The sequence below is a fragment of the Canis lupus genome, chromosome 8, assembly GCF_011100685.1.
Source record: "Canis lupus familiaris isolate Mischka breed German Shepherd chromosome 8, alternate assembly UU_Cfam_GSD_1.0, whole genome shotgun sequence".
Lineage (NCBI taxonomy): Eukaryota > Metazoa > Chordata > Mammalia > Carnivora > Canidae > Canis > Canis lupus.
The window spans coordinates 62,966,601-62,988,016 of NC_049229.1; the positions used below are offsets into that span (position 1 = coordinate 62,966,601).

Below are 21,416 nucleotides of genomic sequence, written 5' to 3' on the forward strand. Positions count from 1 at the left end.
TAATGTGCTGTATTTCCCCCACCAAGGAAAAGTCTGATGACAGAACTGTATTTAATTTAAAGGACAGCATTAATATATGATATGTAGCTGCTTTTATTCTCTAAGGCAAAATGTCGTTTTTCTATCACTTCTATAAGATCCGCATCTTGTAACTTTGAAATGATGCTGGTAGTAGGCTAACTTAGGGCTGAAGTTTGGGAAATATTTCTGACTTATATCTGTTGTGATTCTAAAGGAATTTTCAGTGGGATAGAATCCTATAGGATTAAAACAGAGTTTTGGTGACTGGGCTTATCAAAAATATAACATTTAAAGGTGGTACTTTTAGGAATAATCAAGTTATATGAGGAAAGTATAAAGTCTGATGGAAAATCTGATGGTACTGGAATGTTGATATCCCATTGTGAAGTATAAACTTAAGTTAAATACATCACACACATACACAAAAGGTAAATCTAATCCCTTTAAAAGTAAAAAAAAATTACATTAAATCTTAAGTTATTTCTTGCTAAGAAGTATTACATAAGTATTCTGAAATTATCTTTATTATTATTAATTGTTTTTCCCTGGACATTGGGTAACAGAAGACAAAGGAAATTGAGGTAAATTAGGCACATGGAAAATTAAAAGCATGTAGTCATTTTCCTTACATTGTAACATATTTTGCACTAAGAGTAAATAGAAATAAATGTAAATTTGAAATAGCAAGCATGCTTGACACTAACCGATTCTTCACACCACTGTAAAATGGTAAATGCAATATCATTAACTAAGAACTTAGTAATGTTTGATGCACATAGAGTTAAGTATAAAACAAGGTTATTTTTATGGAATGGAACATTTATAAATTGTTACCTATTTTGATTATCATATAAGTATACTATATAAAAACATTTTTTAAGTGTAGCAGATACTATCATTATAACGTATAGCTGTTGTCTTTAATGATAAATAATATAACCTAACTTAAAAAAACCTAAATATCTGGCCAAGCAGTCATTTCTTCTATTTTTAAATTAACTTTTCTACTTTATCGCTTTTTACTAAAAGGTTTTCATTTAAAAAGGAAGGCTAAAAGAAAGCCAGTTTATATCTGGAGTTTATTTTTATTCCCATTAAACTTTTTTTTAACTTCCTAAATTATCTTTCCTGAGTTTTGTTGAATAATAACGTAAGTAGCAGCAGTAATACGTGAAATCTTATTGTATGATGTGCAGCTATATGACAGATACTGCTTGCCTAGTCTTTAGAATTTTGAAGGTAATTATTTAATAAACCACTGTTTATATTCAGAGAATAAAATGTTTCCTCCCCAACATGCAAAATTAAATAAAAACCCACACATAAATAACCATTATCATTAGTTCACAAACATATGCTATGGACCATCTACTATATATTATTTTATAGCTTTTCCAATGTAGTTTAGCTAACATTTTAGAAATATGTATTATTTCTAAATTCATATGCCTGTTTAAACTTCATTATCTCAAATGATACTGACAGAATGTCATGAAACAGTATCATAATATACATATAGACATTATTTTGATGCAATAAACATGTGATTTTTAAGACTTTCTTAATAAACACACATGTTTATTCTTTGCTAAAACATGTTTCTGCAAGTGCCATACCTATATTTTGCAGGTTTTTACTTACCTGATTAAGATAGTCTTGCTGAAAACTTCCTTTGCTTTGAAAGCTCGTTTTAATTAGTAATAAAAGCCCTAACTCATTAGACGAAGCCATTGGTTTTCCTTTGAGGAAACCTCTCCTTCACCAGATTTTAATAAGCTGTAAAACATGGGTTTGGCACTGAAACATGCATTTTTATATTTTTGCTCCTTACTAACCAGATAACACATGAGATGCAATGCAACTTCCACAAAAGAAACCTCGCGTTATTGGTATCTGTGAGCACGAAGCTACGTGACCCATACTCGATTTGTAGACACTGCTGGTGTAGCAATTGCATCTTATGTGGGATGTATCTGGAGTTTTATTATTTGTTTTAGAGTGTCATTTCAATGTAATGTGCTGTTCTTTGTGTCTTTGTTGTCTCTTTTTTTTCCTTGTCCCCCCAACAGCATTTTGTCCCGCACAGGGAAGAAGGAAAACCAAGATGCCTCCAATTTGACAGTGCCCATGACCATGTGTCTTTTTCCTGTGCCATTCCCACTCACCCCATCTCTAAGACCGCAGGTCAGCTCCATCAACCCTACTGTTACTCGCTCCCTCCTTTACAGCGTCCTGCGAGATGCTCCCTCTGAACGCGGCCTGCAAAGTCGTGATGCTCACTTGTCAGACTACCCTTCTCTGGACTATCAAGGCCTCTACGTGACTTTGGTGACTCTCCTGGATCTAGTTCCTTTACTACAGCATGGCCAACATGGTGAGCACTTGATCATAAACCTTTGAGAACGTACATATATGTTTGTAGATGCTGGAGACTTGTTATTGTAATAAATTGCTTAAGAGGTCTTTGTGTGGCTAAAGCCTTGCTTACATGGAAATTTATTATGGCATTTCCCATCCTGTCATTTTTTTTTTTTTCCCCTCTTTTATGGCTAGAGGGATGTTATCCAGGTGGGCCTCCATTTGAGGGGAATGGGTTGGCGAGAGGAGTTAGGCTCTAATGTAAATTTACCGCTTTTCTCCTCATCTGCTTATCATGGAGATTCATGTTGAAATTATGACTTGAGAGCTAAGATTTAGAAACTTGCCCCTCATCCCCACTCCACGCCCACCATAAAATATAAGAAGTGGAGCCTGAAGAGCAGGTCAGATCCACAGACTAATTCTGTGATTTTTCGGAGCAAATCACAGAATCTCCCTGGGACTTACTTTTCTTGTCTTTTAAACCCAGGAGGTTCAGTAAGGAGAAATCTCTAAGAACTCTCCCAAATTTAACTAGCCACCGATAGTTATTACAGAATGTTGTTACAGAATTGGTACAGTGTATAGTGGTGCTATAAGCTGAATATGGTATCTGTTGTACAGTATTAGTGGTGCTTCATGACAAAAGCCTGAAAGCATGTTTCTTTTCTTAATGCTTTCCCTTTCTACAGTACATTTTAGTCAATGTAATTATCTTGCTTGCTTACCAGAATGGTTTATGGTTATAAACCCATAAAAAGGAGTACAATAATATCTCTTGCTTAATTATCTGGTATTATATGAGAATCAAATGGAAAACCATGCATTAAGAGAAGGCATTTTTGCAGAGGATGAATGTTTAAAACATCAGTTGTTTTAACTTTAAAGCACTGACAACTTGGACTCTATATGATACCAAAAATTCACTGTACAGAAAAATTGGGCATTTGGGAAGTGAGTGGGTTGTGGGGGTTCTTTTACTTTGTAGTTATGGCTTACTCTCTTAAGACAATGCCTAATGGTTTGTTTAGAAAAGTGTGTACCTCGTGAAAAAAATTTTTTAAAATCTACTTTCATAAAAATGATGAGATAATGATTATTGAATTTGTTCTTATATTTGCAGTTCTGTATTGTAGTGAATATTAAAAAATGTACAAATTTATAAATTTGCTGGTTGTATAATTTTGTAGTTGTTTAAGCCCTGGTTACTTTTATTGGGATCTCATCCCCCTCAGAACTTAAAGGAGACGACTCTTTGAACATAAGTGGCAGAGCTTACTGTGGCCATGGACTTGTTGGTATTTTTCCTTTGTGACAAATGGTCACTATAGACCTGCTTGGTCCTGGGTGTGTCACTGTGTGAAAGCCCCTTGATTAAGATAAAAGTATTTGGTTCAGTAACTCACAAGCCATTTAACTGTAATTAATATGTTAAATTATGACATTTTCGGGGGCGTGATTTATGTATTTACTTTTATAACAAAACTATTTTGCAACTTTACTCTTCACTGTTATCTGTACACCATGTTCTTGTTCTGCATGACAGAGCTTTGAAGAGGGGAAAAATTCACTAGACTATCCCTTAGAGGTTAAAAAGCTATGTGTCTTTCCAACATCAGAATCATTGAGGGGGCTTGAACACCGAATCCTGGGTCCTAAGCCAGAATTTAGGAATAAGAATCGTTGAGGGGTGTGTCCTGAGGATACAAATTTTTGATGAGTTCTCTGGGTGATTCTTTTCTATCTTGAATTTGAGAACCACTGTACTAGGGCTGGAGGCTGTGTCCTCACAGGGGGGCAGGGTAGTGGCGCTGGCCAAAGCTGCATTTGTGTCACAGTTAAGCTACAACTAGGCAATCCATTTTCTTCTCTGGGCCTTTGTTTCCTCATTTGAAAAATACGCCAGTTTGGCTCTCAGGCCCCTTTCAGCACTAATGTTCTATAGCAAGGCTATAATTTAGCTGGGGTGTCTTTTATGCATAGCCTCAGTTAATTCTCAGTAAAACACCTGTGGATTTTGTGTCTCAGCCACTTGAGCTCAAAGTTGACTGGCCCTTGCTTGCCAGGGTGCATTGTGGCCTCAATGCTCTCTTTGTCAGTTGATGTGCTTGTTGAGATGGCATGTTAATTCTAATGATAATCCAAAATCACATCAGGCATCAAAACTGCACTAAGAATGTAAATCTGATAAACAAAAAAATCTATTAATTCTCTTTCATAATGGGTAGGAAGATGATCAGTCTTCATTGTCCAGTCTTGACTGATAGCCCATATATTGGGAGGTCCAGAAATTTCAAAAGATATATTCAAGTATAATGGGATTTGGCATACATGCATTCTAAAGCTAAATAGTTATAGTTTTTTTAATGTCTTCTAATTTTACTCCTTATACAGGTAATAATAGTAACATTATTCATATTAATAATGGCTAATATTTGTGGAGCACACATGTGCTTTGTTAAGCACTCTATATTAATCTCATTTAAGCTTTCTAACAATCCATCTAGAAGTGAGGTAGGTACTGTTCCTATCCCCATTTAAAAATATTGGTGAAAAGATTATCATTAGGTGGCACATCCTTCCGTGAGAATTCATAACTAAATGCACAGGGTCATGTAGCATCAGTTTACAGCTTCTTTGCTTTGGTGTGTGTGGAATTGGCTGCTGTGCTGGAAGTCACACGTTACCTTGTTGCCCAAAACTCCAGATGTAGGAAGGTTGTGCTGTGGTAGATGGAGCAGAGATAGCCTGACTTCATATCCAGTCCTGCCCTTGACTTTTCTAAAACTTCCAGCGGGAAAATAATTTAATGGCTTTGTGCCACAGTTACCTTGTGTACAATGTAATGGAGTTAAGAATGTAGAGGATATTTCTGGATTCATGATCACATGGTAAGTGCTTTTAGTTTCTGAAACCCAGGAATGACATGAGTGCCAAGTATTATTGAAGATTGATAAAGGGTTGAGGAAAAGCTCATAAAATAGGTATTTATGTATTCACCAGCCATTTACTGAACAAACACTGTATATGCACTCTATTGAGTGTTATGTTTCAGAGCTCTAGTAGGAAGGGAGCAATAGTTGGTTATAATTTAAGCCAGTTCATAAGAACTTAAAATGTAGAATTAGCGTATTTTGTTAAATGGCAAAATATTCATTGATTACTTACTTTTGTTTTGTAGATCTTGGACAGTCGATATTTTATACAACTACATGTTTGCTACCCTTTCTCAATGATGATATTCTGAGTACTTTGCCCTACACGATGATATCAACATTAGCTACCTTTCCTCCATTTCTGCACAAGGATATTATTGAATATCTTAGCACATCTTTTCTACCAATGGCTATATGTAAGTTCAATCTTACCTAATACTGGATTATTTTAATGTATTGTATGAATGGAAATTGCTTTTGCTGTTTTAGGCTGTAGATTTTTAAGATTAAAATGGAATCACTTGCTGAATACAGGTGCTATGATTTAAATTGTCATTTCAGTATGATTATAATGGTGAGAATCAAAGAAATGAATGATGATTATACCTTGGAATTGTTTGATTGGAATAATTTGATCTTATAGAATAGGAAGAAAACATATGAAGGCACAGTCTATATTACCTACATAGAAATTATGGTATTTTTTGTCACTTAAGAAAAAAAGGTGGAGAGAGTGTTGACTCAGATACATAAATTGTTATCTTTTGCATCTCAAGGCAGAAGACTGTGTTGGGAAGAGGAGTGGACAAAGTTAGGATATACAAATCCTCATTTTAGCTCCATCTGTACATGTGCTTTGTGATGTTGGGCATCTCATATGGGTGACACCTCATATCCAGAATGGCGCTAGCAGTAGCTTCTTCTCCCAGGGATATTGCGATGATAAAAAGAGTCAAAATTTATGAACACACTTTGAAAAAAGCTAAAGCTTACAACCCTTGTGTAAGGTTCTGTTATAAATGTGGAGATAATTTGTATTCTATTTCACTTTTATTGACTTAATTCTGTAGGTTTTCTGGACATGAGCAAAGAGAAAAAACAGGTTGGGTTGTGGTTTTCATGATAAAAATCCTTCTGAAGTATTTTTTTTAAAGAAATGTATTATGGGGCAGCCCAGGTGGCTCAGCAGTTTAGCGTCGCCTTCAGCCCATGGTGTGATCCTGGCGTCCCGGGATCGAGTCCCATGTCAGGCTCCCCGCATGGAGCCTGCTTCTCCCTCTGCCTGTGTTTCTGCCTCTCTCTCTCTCTTTCTCTGTCTCTCATTAATAAATAAAAAAATAAAAAAAAGAAATGGATTATGAATTCATCCATGCTTCAGTGGATAACCTAAAAAGATTGTGGATTTAGGAGTCAAGCAGATCTAGATTCAGATCACAGCTCTGCTACCTAACTAGCTGTGTGGCCCTAGGCAAATTACTTAACCTTTCTTTTTCTTCCTTGTAAAAGGAGATTATTAATACTGGCTGCCTGGATTGTTGTGATACCTGAGATAATTTACCTGGAACATTGGTAAGGTGCTGGCTAGCACAGTGCCTGGTGTTCATTAAGTGTTAGTTTACTTTTCTCCTTCCCTTAACTCTTATTCCATTTAAATACTTTATTGGTCACATTCCATTCCTAGTGATCATTTTTCACCATTTTAATTTTATGTACTTCTGATCTTATTAAAGTCATTGCTATGAAATAGTAATTGGTAAACATCTGTATCTTTAAGTTGCATTACTTATCTTACAGTTAAGCCAAATTTTAGCTCTGGAATTAAAATTTTCATGTCTTTTCAGCAAAGAGTCTGACTTGTGCCTAAATTATATAGTGATTCAAAAGAATTAGCAGACTGATTATATGGTTCAAGTAATAGAGTATTTGGATCATCTTTCTCTTTTTGTTCTTTGTAACCTGACAAGCACCTCGTTTATGAATACAATCTTAGGATTGTATAGTTGTGTTCATTGTTGAATTTAGGCATTGGAATTCTTGTTTTGTTTTTATTTATTTTTTTAAGAATTACAAGTGAGGTGCATCTTTGCTTTTTGGGTTTTTTTTTGAGGTGCATCTTTGTAATCATTAATCTAATTCATTGTACTCTCCTTCTTAGGAATAAGTTAATAATTAAGAGAGAGGTGTTGAATATATTAGGCCCCTGAAGTTAGGCTTCACACTGGTCCAGCATTGTGACAGCTAGCTATTTGTTCTTCATCCTTAATCTTCATTAATTTCTACTTAATTAGAAGCATAGACCTCAAAACATGCCTTATAGTCATATTAGAATCCTTATTTATTTAAATGTATGAGCCTTGGCCATAAGAGGAACAAAATAGTAAGTTGAGCTTACAAAATTAGTGTGAATTTTAATACTTATTAGTAGAGTGACTTGGTGCTCATTTAAATTATGAACAAGCTCTTTCTGTCTCTGGGATTTCATTGTTTTGCTGGCTGTAAAGGAGGGGTTTGGAAAACATGTTCCACCTCTAAAGTTATTTCTGGCTTACTAATTCTAGGTTAAATAACATCAATCTTATTTTATGTAAGAGGCACACATCTTCCTCTAACCCAGTTGTTGATCTAGTTCATTTATCTCGTCACTCTGGTTTTACTTTCTTGCTTCTGACTTCCACTTCTTGTCACTATTCCTGTGGGTTGACAAGTAGCCAATTTTTGTCACTTTTTTTTTTAAAGATTTTATTTATTTATTCATGAGTGACACACACAGAGAGAGAGGCAGAGATATAGGGAGAGTGAGAAGCAGGCTCCAGGAGGGAGCCTGATGTGGGATTCAATCCCAGGACTCCAGGATCACACCCTGAGCCGAAGGCAGACGCTTAATCTCTGAGACACCCAGGCATGCCTTTGTTACCTTTAAATCCTTGAAAGTATATGGTAGTAGTACCCTTTAAAGGCACATTCTATTAAATGATTCAGGTATTTCCTTTGTATTTGCTTTTTTATAAAGACACAGACCCAAAGAGAGAAGGGAGTGGGTTCACATAAAATTAATCACATAAAAATGAACTTACGTAAGAATATGTGTCTGTTGCCTGCATCTGTGTCGTTTCTGTCTTTGGAAGTTGTTTCAGTGTCTCGAAATTCTGACCAAACTGTGAGAGGAGCATTTCACTTCTTCCAGAATATTTTTTTTCAGGACTGAGATGTTAGGATGAAGGATGTTGTATTTTCTGAGTATTTGATAAAGTCTTCATGACAACAAGGTTTTTTTCTCTTTGAGATGGTCTTCACAAGGTCAAATGTAAAATGTGGACAGTTTTTCAGGTGTTAAATGTTTGTATCATTAAGAACCTAGAATATGAAGCTCTGAGCTCTAAAGTGGATCTAATGAAGTATTATAGCTCTTTCACTGTGAGGGCCATGCTTGTTTATCAGTTATGCCCTTCTTATCATTTTTGTCAATAAACCAAGTACTGTGCTTTTATTTTAAATAACTCTTTTTGAGGTGCTGTAGAGAAAACTGCAGTTTATTATAAAAATATCCTTTGATATAACCTTTTTTAAATTTCTTCCATAAGTAAGATATACTTTTATTCCAAGTGTGTGTATAGGCTTTGTTTATTAATATGTATACCTGCACACACACATATGTATATTTATATATATATATAAATGAAAGGATTACTAAGAATTGAAAAAGTCATTAGCATTTCACCATGGAAACCTCTCTTTTTCCAATAAAGAATTTGTGATTTGTGGACTAAATTGAAATATGGATGTTGGGAAGATGATATAGATGTTGGCAGAGAAGAGAAAAGCTGATTCCAAATGAACATTAATTGATGTTGGCTATGTATTTCAAAGATGATAATAAGCCTGAGCAATGATACCTGTAATATCTTGGAAGCCAAGACTGGGCAGTCCCATCCAACTTAAATTTCCTCAAAAAGTCACTTGCCCTTATGAAAAATAAAGGCTCATTCAGATCTTTGTACTGACTTCAAAGCAATTGTGTGGTTTAATCGAATACCTGGTTTTAGACCATTGGCTCTGGATCATTTTTGTTCCATTGCTACTACAGAGGATGCATGTGATGTTTCTATGATCTTCCAAAAACTAATAAATATATAAGAGAAAAAGACAGAACTCAACACATTGGTGACATTTTAATAGTCTTATATATATAAAATGTTTTATTAGCTAATGATCATTTTTATAAAGTAGGTCTTTTATACTCTAAGAGCTTTATTGTTCAATCGGTGGAAATGTTTCAGAATAGAAATAGAAGAACTGAATTATTTAGTCCTTTGACTATTAGATCTCTTAACCTCATCAAACTTTAGTTTCCTTAGCTGTAGAATTGTGAATAATTTTGATCTCCTCTGCTTCTACTCCATGTTTGTTGTGAGTGATGATCATGAGATAACATACAGGAATGGCCTTTGAGTATTTTATCATGTTAGACAAATGTGTAACAGACCAAACCCATACACCTATGACAGACATGTCAAATCTCATTACAATTAATTCCAATATTCTGCTCAAATTTACATATTGCCCTGAAGTTTTATTATCTTAAATATTGCTTGAGAAAAGGGCCCAGCCTCTGGGGCTTGGGATTTAACACCCCTAGACTTTGTTGTGTAATAAACAATAATGGCTATAATAGGCTTTGATCTCATAGAATCTGACAAATTCTGTGATTCTGGACTCAGACTTATAACCCTGAGATCAAGAGTTGCATGCTCTACTGGCTTTCCTCTCTTACTGTAGTCCTTCTTCCAAGTGGTTATATGATTCTTCCTCACTCTCTTTAGATCTCAGCTCAAGTGTCTCATTTTTCAAGATGCCTTTCCTTACCCTCAAGGTAAAAGAGGACCTTCCATTACTCTGCCTATTCCCTTGCCCTGCTTTCTGTTTCTTCATGGGTATTTGTTTGCCTTTTCCGCTAGAACGACACTGTCTATAGAACTTTCCATAGTGATAGAAATGTCTTATAAAATTCCATGCTGTCTAATACACTAGCCACAAATGACAACTGAGCACTTAAAATGTATCTAATGAGACTGAAGAACTGACTTTTTAATTTAATTGAAGTTTAATTAATTTAAGTTTAAATAGCCACAAGGCTATTGGCTGCCATATTAGATGGCACAGCTTGAACATTTAAGCTCCATAAAGACAAAGGCTTGCCTGGCTTATTTACGGCTGTGTCTCAAGGGGTAGAGAAATACCTAGTACATAGAAGGTATGGAAAAAATACTCTGAATTTTTAAATGAATTTTGAATGAATAGCCACTAGAGCATTGGCTATAAAATCAAGTGACTTGGGCTCAAGTCCTAATAGTTAAGTTGGTGCTCTTAATACAAATAGTCTGGTTTCTCTTTATATAGTGGATTTCCCCATTATTTATTTATTTAAGTTTTATTTATTTGTTTGAGAGAGAAGTGTGTGAGCAGTGGGAGCAGGTGGAAGGGAGAGGGAGAGAGAGAGAATCTTAAGCAGGTCCATCCCAAGCTCTATCCTCGACACGGCTGGATCTCACAACCCTGAGGTCATGATCTGAGTCAAATCAAGAGTCAGGCACATAACCTACTGAGCTACAACCCAGGCACCCCTACTTATTTATTTATTTATTTATTTATTTATTTATTTATTTATTTATTTATTTTGGTGAGAATCCTATAAGAGATGCATAGGCATGATAGTACACTTGGAATGATAAAAATGCAGGAACAGATTAAGGAATTGTTATTGCTCATAGAGGAAAGGGATGCTGATATGGTGATTATGGTGGTGCTAGGAGGATCAGGAAATAGGTCTTCAGACTTGTAATTGTATTCCCCGAGCACAATATTAAATGTAAAATTTTCTCATTTTGATTAATTCTCTTCTTCCTTTCTTTGTATGTAGCTTTGGCTTTATATACCCTCATGGGGACGAACTGCACATCTGTTTACATCATGCCTTTTTATGAAGATTTAATAAATGATGTGTGCCTGTGCACGTTTATTAATTAGAATTGCGTGATTTTACTCAGTCTGTTAGAAGGCTAAGCAACTGCAAGACACTGTCTGTTTATAGAGGTACTGGAGCCAGTTTCCTGGGGCTTGAGCCAGGGGAATGCTTTTGGCTTTGTGGTTGACCACACTTGAGGGAGAGCATGGATTTGTAGGGGTAAAAGGGACAGCCAAAGGTCAGTGAGCCATTTGGGCTATTCTCCAAATAGACTTCACCTAAATCATCAAGACATTTTGGGCATCTCTCCCATTTTTAAAAGCCTCCAGGCACAGGGATTCTCAGTCTCCCTTTATAGTAGTTTTTATTTTTTTAAGAAACATTATTATTAAAAAGTTTCAGTGAATTTCAACAAAGGTTACAAACACTTGTCCCAAGAGGAATATATATATATATATATATATATATATATATATACACACACACACACTTAAATTAAGTGTGTATTAAATTAAATTAAAATTACTTAAATTCATGTAATTATTTTTCCTTGAGTATGTCAGAGATAAGACTTTCCTCCTCCTTAAACAAAGGGCACAGGGAGGGGCACACAGTTCTTCCATACCCGGACACCTTGTTGAATTTTTTTTTTCTTATTTCCTGTCCCTCTCGTAATGCTCCTCCCACGAGGCTCAGGGCCCACCTGCATCAGAACCACTTGATATGCTTATCAAACATCTACCTTTTCTGCTTCCAAACTGATGGAGTTAGACTCTAGATATGGGCCCCAGAGCTCCTGGCTAAAGTCTGAGAGCAACCGCATCTTGTTCTTTAGAATTCGACTCAGAGTTCTCTTTCCTTGATTAATCACACTTGATCAACTTTACCATCTAAGAGCATTGACATGATCTGCACATCTTTGTATAATTATCAATACTCATTTATATTGCACAGCCAAACTAGCCCAGCTGCAAGTGATTAATAAAAGCAGATTCAGGTAAATGGAACCTAATGATCTGTTTTATTTGCTTGCCTATTTCTGTAAAGCTGTTGTAAAGGTCACCATCCATTGTGGTGCTCAAAGTCTTTTATGTAAAGAAAAGAATAGAATCACGTTAAATTTTCTTTGTTTTCTCTATTATATGACAAATCTCATATTAGTGTTTTAATGGTTCTCTCATACATGTGTTTTATTACAAGTTGCCTTATTCTTTATGGATGGAGGTGAGATTATTTCCATATATTGTACTTTAATGTAAAATAAAATAAGGCAGATTTGTGGGTCATCTGCTTTTTTTGCTGTTGCCCACATTAGTGGTTTTCTCCAGTGCGTGTAGGAAATTGAGAGTTGGCTGATTGAGGGTGTCCTGCTCACTCTACATCATTCTATTCATGCTTTCTTGACAATTTGCCACGTAAGCCTAACCATAAGGAGAGGTTTATCCTACTTCTGCAATTATCCCTGAGAAAAGGAATTCATTTTATATCTGAGTCCTTTGAAAGTTTCTCCTGTATGAGCCCTCTCTCAATTACTGGTTAGAATAATAAAGTACTCTTTGGAGACAGCAACTCTCTGGAGTATTATCTTGAATGACCTCCATCGGTGCTAGTTTTGAATGCTTATTAGAGTTACCTGATATGCCACTGAAAATGAGAGAGAAAGAAATGTAATGAAGTGTTGGATGTCATCGTAAACAAGCCACTTAAAGATGTCTTAAAAGCAGGATATAAGTGGTTGTCATGTGGAGACCATGGATACATGATTTTTGAAGAAACCAGCTTGCTTTGTGACTGAATACTTGTGCCACGGGATAAAATGTTCAGTGACAGTGTTATTCACAGATTCAAAAAGTGCTTTCTTTCAAACAACTTGGTTGGATGTGAAGATGGTAAGCTCTCAAAAGCTAAGAAAATTATTCTTACGGTAATGGAGATGCTGCTGATGAGTTACATGTGAAGGTTTGAATAAAATTGTTTCATGATATGTGGGAGTTGAAAATAATTTTTAAATTAATATATAGTTTTTTATAATATGCAATTTGGAATTAGTGTGTGTGACTGAATTCATAAGGTCCCCACATTGTTTCATCTGCATCTCTGAAAGTTAGCATATTCAAGTTGGGTTCAAAATAAATAAACCTTTTATTTTTTTTCTTTTATTGGGATAACCTTCAACATGCCTTTATACTTGGGTTTGTGGAAAATTTTGTTTTCTTAAATTTCTTTTCCACTTAGATATAAACATCCTGGGAGCAGAAATCACATCTAAGTGCCTCTCTGATAAAGCCATTACATCATGCTCTGGCACTATTTCTGCTCCTTGTAGATTCTTACAAAATGTTTGCTGTTGATAACAGTCATGGCATTTGAATGCTAGGACATATTTTGTGGTTTTATTTGTGCAAAACATCCTTTGAATTGCTCGAGGCTTTTTTTTTAAGTGCTTTCTTTGCTCTCCTGCTGTATGCAAAATAAGAATTATATATAGATAAATTGAATCTAATGAAATAATGTTTTGTTTCAGTGGGATCCTCAAGGAGAGAAGGTGTTCCTGCTCATGTTAATCTGTCTGCATCATCTATGTTAATGATTGCAATGCAATACACATCCAACCCAGGTCAGTGGAAATTTGATTGGCTTGGTAATTTAAAAAACAATTTTTAAAAAAGATTTTATTTATTTATTCATGAGAGACACAGAGAGAGAGAGGGGCAGAGACACAGGCAGAGGGGGACACAGGCTCCATGCAGCGAGCCTGATGTGGGATTCAATCCCAATCCCGGGACTCCAGGATCTCACCCTGGGCCGAAGGCAGGCGCTAAACCGCTGAGCCACCCAGGGATCCCTAAAAAACAATTGTTAAACAAGATAGGAAATAAGTAGAAATTCTCATGTAAGAAGAGCTCTTCTTGGTAGATAGATAACTTGAGATGTGTCCTAAGACAGACGTTTGAGTTAAAATAACTTTCTCTGACCTGTTGCTATTAGCAGTAATCTTGTTGACTAGTATTTTTAGTATATTTGGGGACACAATTTTAGGACATTGACTAGAAATTGAATACAAGTATATAGGAGTAAGTTAAATTAGGAATATAAAAAAAATCACTGGGATTGTAATGACTATTAATATTTTGTGAATATGCTGTTCTAATGCCATACAAGTATCCTTGAGCATAAATCTTTTCCTATGTTTCTGATTATTTCCTTAGAATAAATTCATAAAAGAGGGATTAATGAATTAAGGGACTTGAAAAAATTTTAGTAGTCTCACTAATTATATGTGAGAGTCCATTGTAACCTGTCATTGAGTATTGTAAAATTTGTATTCTGGTAGACTGTTGAAGAATAATATCTTGTTTTGACTTGTATTTCTTTGATGAGTAGTGATGTTGGACAGGTTTCGCTTCCTTTCATCATATAACTATAGATGAACTTTGGGAAACTGACCTAAAAAGGCCTACTGTTGGCATCACATGCTAGTATGTGAACTCAGTTTTAATTTTCATTTATTGTTTATTTGAAAAGTGAACAAATTTGGTGGCACTGTTTTCAACCTTCAACATAATTGCATAATAAATAATAATTAAGTTTTTGATGTAAGATAAGGAAAAAATGTATCATTAAAAGAATTGTTTATATATTTGAGAGAGAGAAAGGGGGGAGGGGCAGAGGGAGAGAGAATCTCAAGCACGCTCCATGGAGCCTGATGCAGAGCTCGATCCCACAACCCTGAGACTGTGACCTGAGCTGAAACCAAGAGTCTGATACTTAACCAACAGACCCACACAGGCACCCCAGAAAAAAATATTTCATTTTTAAATCTTAATGCTTCTTTGTTTGGAGTGTTACCCTTTAAATATGAGTGCCTTAAAAAAATAAATATGAGATGTCATGAGTAATTGAATCATTATATGAGTAATTAAAATGTATAATTTTTTGGAAGTTTTATCTCATATGTCACTCTGGCTAGAGAGCCCTCAAAATGTCATTTATATTTATTATACATTATATTTCAAAAACATACTTTATTTGGAGTCTAGTAAGTTGAAGTCTCCTCCTGAGGCTTGGTCCTGATAAGTTGGGAGGCAGTAAAGAGGGGGCCTAAAATCCTGTGCTTTGAGGTTAAAGGTCTGTGGGCTCATATCTGAGCTCACCAGTAAATTGCCAGTTAGTGTTAACCTTGCACAAGTTGTTGAACTTCCCTAAGATCAAGTTTCCTCATTTCTAAAATGGTGCCTTAAAATGTGGTAAGCATTTGATGAGTTCAGTGTATGTGAAGTGCTTACCTCGCACAGTGACAGGTGCATTGTAAATGCTCAATGAAGAGCCACGCACATTGCTACAATCTACCCTTTTCTTTCTGGAGTTGAATGTTTTGCTGGGAAGCCACTATGATCAGATTGTATTACTTCTGTTATTTCCAAATCTGTATCTTCATCTGTTCATGGGGAATGTGTGTGGCCAACTATTCCATTCTAAAAATTATACTTGGGACCCAAAACTAGTCTTGTGTTGGAGAAACTGCTAAAAGTGAAGCTATATCCACCAGGGGACCCTCAGGGACCTAGTGATAGGGCGGCATCATTTTGTTGTTGGAATTTTTATTGGGGGAGACAGCAGATGGCAGTTTGGTTCTTGTATATAGTCCATGGTGTATCGAGGACAGAGCATAGACCTCATTCAACTGAGTAAGTCCTTTGTTCATGCTCTGAACTAGACATTGTGAAAACCATCGAGAGATATAAGATATGGTGCTTGCTGTGGAGCTTATGTCTAATTGGAAATATTAGGCATATTCACATAAATCATTTATTTATAATGTAAGGTAGTATGTGAAAAGTATAAAATAAATATTATAGATAGTATTAATTCATCAGAGGGAGAGAACTCTGTGGATTGAAATGACCAGGAAAGGCTTCATGCCACTTGAGCCAAGTATGAGTCTTAAAATATGGATACAGTTTTGATTAATAGAGTAAGTGGGGCAATCTGGGAGGGCAAGCAGTTTAAACAAAGGGATTCTCCAGGTCCGTTCATGGGGTAGTCAGGGGACTACTGTGCACTGGATTCATGTGACATACGTATGGAGAAAGAGTGGTCTGGAACATCTGTACTTGAGAACTCACTGATGACTTAAGAACAAAATTCCAGTTCTAGATGGCTATTTATATATTCAGTAAATATCACTGAATATCTCGTCTATGCCAGACACCAGAAACATCATGGTTAGCAAAACAGAACTGACCTCTGCCCCTGCCTTCTGAAGCTTATATGGTAGTGATGGGAAAAGGCATTAGTTAAATAATTATAAAAGTAAATGTAAAGGAACACTGGGGGTGCTCAGTCAGTTAAGTGTCCGACTCTTGATTTCAGCTCAGATCATGATCTCAGGGTTATGAGATTGAACCTGGTGTTAGGCTCTGAATTGGGAGTGGAGTCTGTTTCAGATTCTTTCTCTCCTCTGCCTCTCTCTCCCCCCCTCTCTCTCTAAAAAAAAAAAAAAAAAAAAAAAGCAAATGTAAAGTTTCAGCTGTGACAAGCACTTGGAAAGATGTATTTTGCGCAAAAAGACCCTATAAAAGGGGATTTTTCTTTTACTGAAGAGGTCAGAGAGGGCTTCTCTGGGCAAGTAACCTTTTGTTTGAGGACTGAAGGCTGATGAGCATTAACAAGGCCTACAAAGGGCAGGGGACTCAGATGGAAGATTTTTCTGTGTCAGGAGGGAGCTGTCAAGCTGAGAGATTGGTTGAGCTGGAGCGTAGAGTGAGGGCTGCCTCAAGAGAAGTGAGACTGGGAAAGTCTGTGGGCCAGAACCTGCAGGATGTGTGGACTCTGTTTGGGAGCTTGTGTTTGTTTATCCGAGTCTAATGGGAAGGCACTGGAGAACTTAGGGGTGGTTGTGCGGATGTCACTTTGACTGTAGTTGAGAGTGGATTAAAAATGAACCCAAGTGGATGTAGATCTATGAGGAGCCATTGCATTTGTCTTGGCATGTCAAAAAGGTAGAGGCAATTGAGCCTAAGAAAAGTATTTAGAAAGTAAAATTGATGGGATTTGGTGAAATATCAGGTAGGGTGCCTTTATGGCTTGCAAAACTGAATGAATTGGTGCTTCTAGGAATTGAGAAAGGAGACGCTGGAAGAATACCAGGTTTCTGAGGGAAGGTTACATGACTTTGGACATCACGTTTGACATATTTCTGAGGCACTTAAGAGGAGATGGTATTCCTTGGTCTAATACAATGTTACATGTCAATTTTATCTCAGTGAAAGGGGAAAAAAACCCTCACGTAATCTCAGTAATAATTCTGTGTGTCCAAAACACAAAAATGCAAATAAATTGGCTTCCTTAAAAAAAAAAAAAAGGCAATGGTAATTAGGAAGTTGTATTGTGAGCCTGGAACTCAGTATAGAGCTCTGGACTAGAGGTAGTGAAATAGAACCTACATGTAAGTGTCCAGTGGCCTTTATGAAAGTGCATATAGATGGTAACTAAAGTTGTGTATGAGTGTGAGATTGCGTAGGAGAGAGCATAGAATGAAAAGTGGAGTGGGCTTATGATCAGGCTTTCAAGAATTCCACTCCAGTGAAAGAGGATGAGCTTGCCAAAAAGGTGGAGAGGTTATAAAACTGTTAGATGAGTTTGGGTGACTAGCACAAGTTTTCAACTACAAGAACATTTGTTGTTTACTTTGTTTACACAGTAGGAAGTCTTGCCGAGAGTGCCACAGTATTGGGGCCTGAGATGGTGCCTTTGTGTTTCTCCTGGACTTTCCCTCAGGTTTGCAAGGTGGCTGCCACAGTGGGGATCATTTTATTCTTACACAATCACATCTGCAAACAAGTAACAGGATCAATCAGGGTAATTAGAGAAAGGTCTCCTCTAGTGCCTCTTTTATCACAGAGAAAAAATATTTGAGAACGCCTTCCCCCCCCCCCCCCCCCCATGTCCCAGCAAATTCTCTCTTATGTCTTACTGGTCAGAACTGAGTCATGTGGCCATCTCTTGCTGCGAAGGACTTTGAGCAAGTATCTTGCTTTGTAGTCTGTGCATTGGGGGATGGATCAGGAAGAAAGGGTTATTGGTAGCAGCTGAGTAGCAACAGCATTGTCTGCCACGGTTATAGGAGAGGGTTAGTCATTCAGTCAAGGGAAGAGTGTTTTGGAAAGGAGACAGGTCAGCAGCACTGAATGCTGCTGAAGGTCAAGTAAGAAGTAGATTACAGTATGTCTGTTGAATTGAATGACACAGAGGTCATTGGTGACTAAAGTGATACCTGCTTCAGGGCTATGACAGGGTTGGATGACAGATTCAGGAAGATATAAAACAGGTATCTAACTAGGTGGAGGTGTCCTTTTTTTCCCAAGCGTGGGCAAATTAATGAAGCTTACTGTTTCATAGCTTCTAAGAATTCCTCAACGAGACAGACTTGGTGCCTGAGTGATGAAATACAAGTTTATCCATCAGTCTGTCACTTGCCTGGGCAAGATAGGGAACTAAGCTAAATAAGTTTTCTCACTGCAACATGGCAGTTGTGAGATAATACGTTTAAGGTTCTTAGCACAATACCCGACACATAATGAACACTCAGTGAATGTGAGCTTTTATTATGATCCTATTGGACAATTTTTTTGTCCTATATAGTTCTTGATTACACTGATGTAAGTTTATGTTATATAATTATTATTACTAGGGACTGTCCCTAATAATTCTTTTGTTAACAAGATGAAGAATTGTCAATTCTGTACATTACTCAATGCTTGTGATAAGTGGGGTTACCACTGTCACCGTATGATATTATTACCATATTATTGACTGTATTCCCTATGCTTCACTTCTCACTTCCATGACTTATTTATTTTATAACTGGAAGTTTCTGCCTCTTAATCCACTTCACTTGCTTTGCTCATCCTTTACCCTCCTCCCCTCTGACATCCACCAGTTTGTTCTCTGTATTTATGAGTCTGTTTTTGTTTGTTTGTTTTGTTTTTAGATTCCACATGTAAGTGAAATCATATGGTATTTGTCTTTCCCTGTCTGACTTATTTCACTTGGTGTAATATCCTCTGGGTCCATCCATGTTGTCACAAAGATTGCATTCTTTTTTTTAAAGATTTATTTATTTATTATATTCATCAGAGAGAGAGAGAGAGAGAGAGAGAGAGAGAGAGAGAGAAAGAGAGGCAGAGACACAGGCAGAGGGAGAAGCAGGCTCCACGCAGGGAGCCTGACATGGGACTTGATCCCAGATCTCGATCCCAGGTCTCCAGGATCAAACCCTGGGCTGAAGGCGGCGCTAAACCACTGAGCCAGTTGGGCTGCCCAATTGCATTCTTTTTGATGGCTGAGTAATATTCCACTGTATATTGTATATATTCCACTGTATATATATTGTATACCACATTTTCTTTATCCATTCAGCTATTAATAGACTTAGCTTAGATTGCTTCCATACCTTGGCTATTGTAATAACTGTTGCAATAAACATAGGATTGCATATATCTTTTCAAATTAGTGCTTTTGTTTTCTTTGGGTAAATATCCACTAGTGGAGTTACTGGATCATAAGATATTTACTATTTTTAATTTTAATTTTTATTTTATTTTATTTTTTTTTAAATTTTATTTATTTATTTATTTATTTATGATAGTCACAGAGAGGGAGAGAGAGGCAGAGACACAGGCAGAGGGAGAAGCAGGCTCCATGCACCGGGAGCCCGATGTGGGATTCGATCCCGGGTCTCCAGGATCGCGCCCTGGGCCAAAGGCAGGCGCTAAACCGCTGCGCCACCCAGGGATCCCTATTTTTAATTTTTAAAGGAACTTCCATACTGTTTTTCACAGAAGGTGTACCAGTTTACATTCTCACCCACAGTATACAAGTGTTCCTTTTTTTTCTATGTTCTTAACAACACCTGTCATTTCCTATCTTTTTGACACTAGCCATTCTGACTGGTGTGAGGTCGTATCTCATTGTGATTTTGATTTGCATTTCCCTGATGATTAGTGATGTTGAGCATCTTTTCATGTGTCTGTTGGCCATCTGTATGTTTGTTCAAGTCCTCTGCCCATATTTAATCAGATTTTTTTTGTATTGGAGTGTGTAAATTCTTTATATGTTTCAGATATTAGCCTCTTATCAGATATATTACTTGCAAATATCTTCTTCCATTTGGTAGGTTGCCTTTTTATTTTGTTGATGGTTTCCTTTGCTGTGCAGAAGCTTTTTATTTTGGTGTGGTCCAATAATTTTTACTTTTGTTTTCCTCCTTTGAGGAGACATATCCATAAACACGTGGGTGAGACCCATGTCCAAGAGATTACTGCTTGTGTTTTTTTTAGAAGTTTCATGGTTTTAGATCTCACATGTAGGTCTTTAATCCATTTTGAGTTTATTCTTATGTATGGGTAAGATAATGGTCCAGTTTCATTCTTCTGGAAATAGGTAACTTCTAGTTTAATGATTAGATGAAAAGTCATACTAATATATTTTATTACGTCTCAAAGGATATTTTATCTGACATTTACAATTTGTGTTCAAATTCTATTTTCTTCCTTACAGTGTATCATTGTCAATTATTGGAATGCCTCATGAAATATAAGCAAGAAGTCTGGAAAGTAAGTTTTAGGCCAAATTTAACTCATAGCCACAAACTCAATTTATATAACAGAATAAGAATATTTGGCCTATTCAAACAGGCCAAATTTATTGATGTCTTATTATTTTAGTATGGCAGAACCTGAAATTCTTTCCTTCCTGGTTAACTTATTTAAAGCAGAAATGATACTTGAAGAATGCAGTGGCCTGACAGAAAAAAAATAATTGGATGGCTCTATTCTTAGAATTTAGCAAATACTATATTACATGGCAATTTTATTTCATTTGAAATGTTGCTCAAGAACCTGTCTTTTTTCAAATAGGAGATGTGAATTGTTAAGAAATGGGTTTTAGGAAAATATTTGAAAAATGCAGTGTTTGGCAAACTGATTCATTCTATTCTAAAATCTTCCTTTAACATTTCCCAAGTAGAGAAGAATTTGTTAAAAGACAATGTAATTTTGATCTTTACCTGGAAGGGAGGGGAGGTGCTTATTTATAGGACCCATAAGCAAATAAAAAAATAATGTTTTCATATGGTC

General features: G+C 36.3%; 1 protein-coding gene across 11 annotated transcripts in view; it reads left to right on the top strand.

The window, feature by feature from the left end:
- Nucleotides 1-21,416, top strand: part of UNC79 (unc-79 homolog, NALCN channel complex subunit) — a 238,947-nt gene that overhangs the window by 42,604 nt on the left and 174,927 nt on the right. For 10 of the 11 annotated variants that reach the window (XM_038545595.1, XM_038545589.1, XM_038545598.1 and 7 more), the window contains exons 3-6: nucleotides 2,091-2,395; nucleotides 5,561-5,731; nucleotides 13,802-13,894; nucleotides 20,839-20,894. In XM_038545595.1, coding sequence (XP_038401523.1) covers nucleotides 2,149-2,395; nucleotides 5,561-5,731; nucleotides 13,802-13,894; nucleotides 20,839-20,894 — 567 coding nt within the window. In that variant the 5' untranslated portion in view covers nucleotides 2,091-2,148. The remainder of the gene's footprint in view (nucleotides 1-2,090; nucleotides 2,396-5,560; nucleotides 5,732-13,801; nucleotides 13,895-20,838; nucleotides 20,895-21,416) is intronic. The other variant, XM_038545594.1, reaches the window with a different exon arrangement.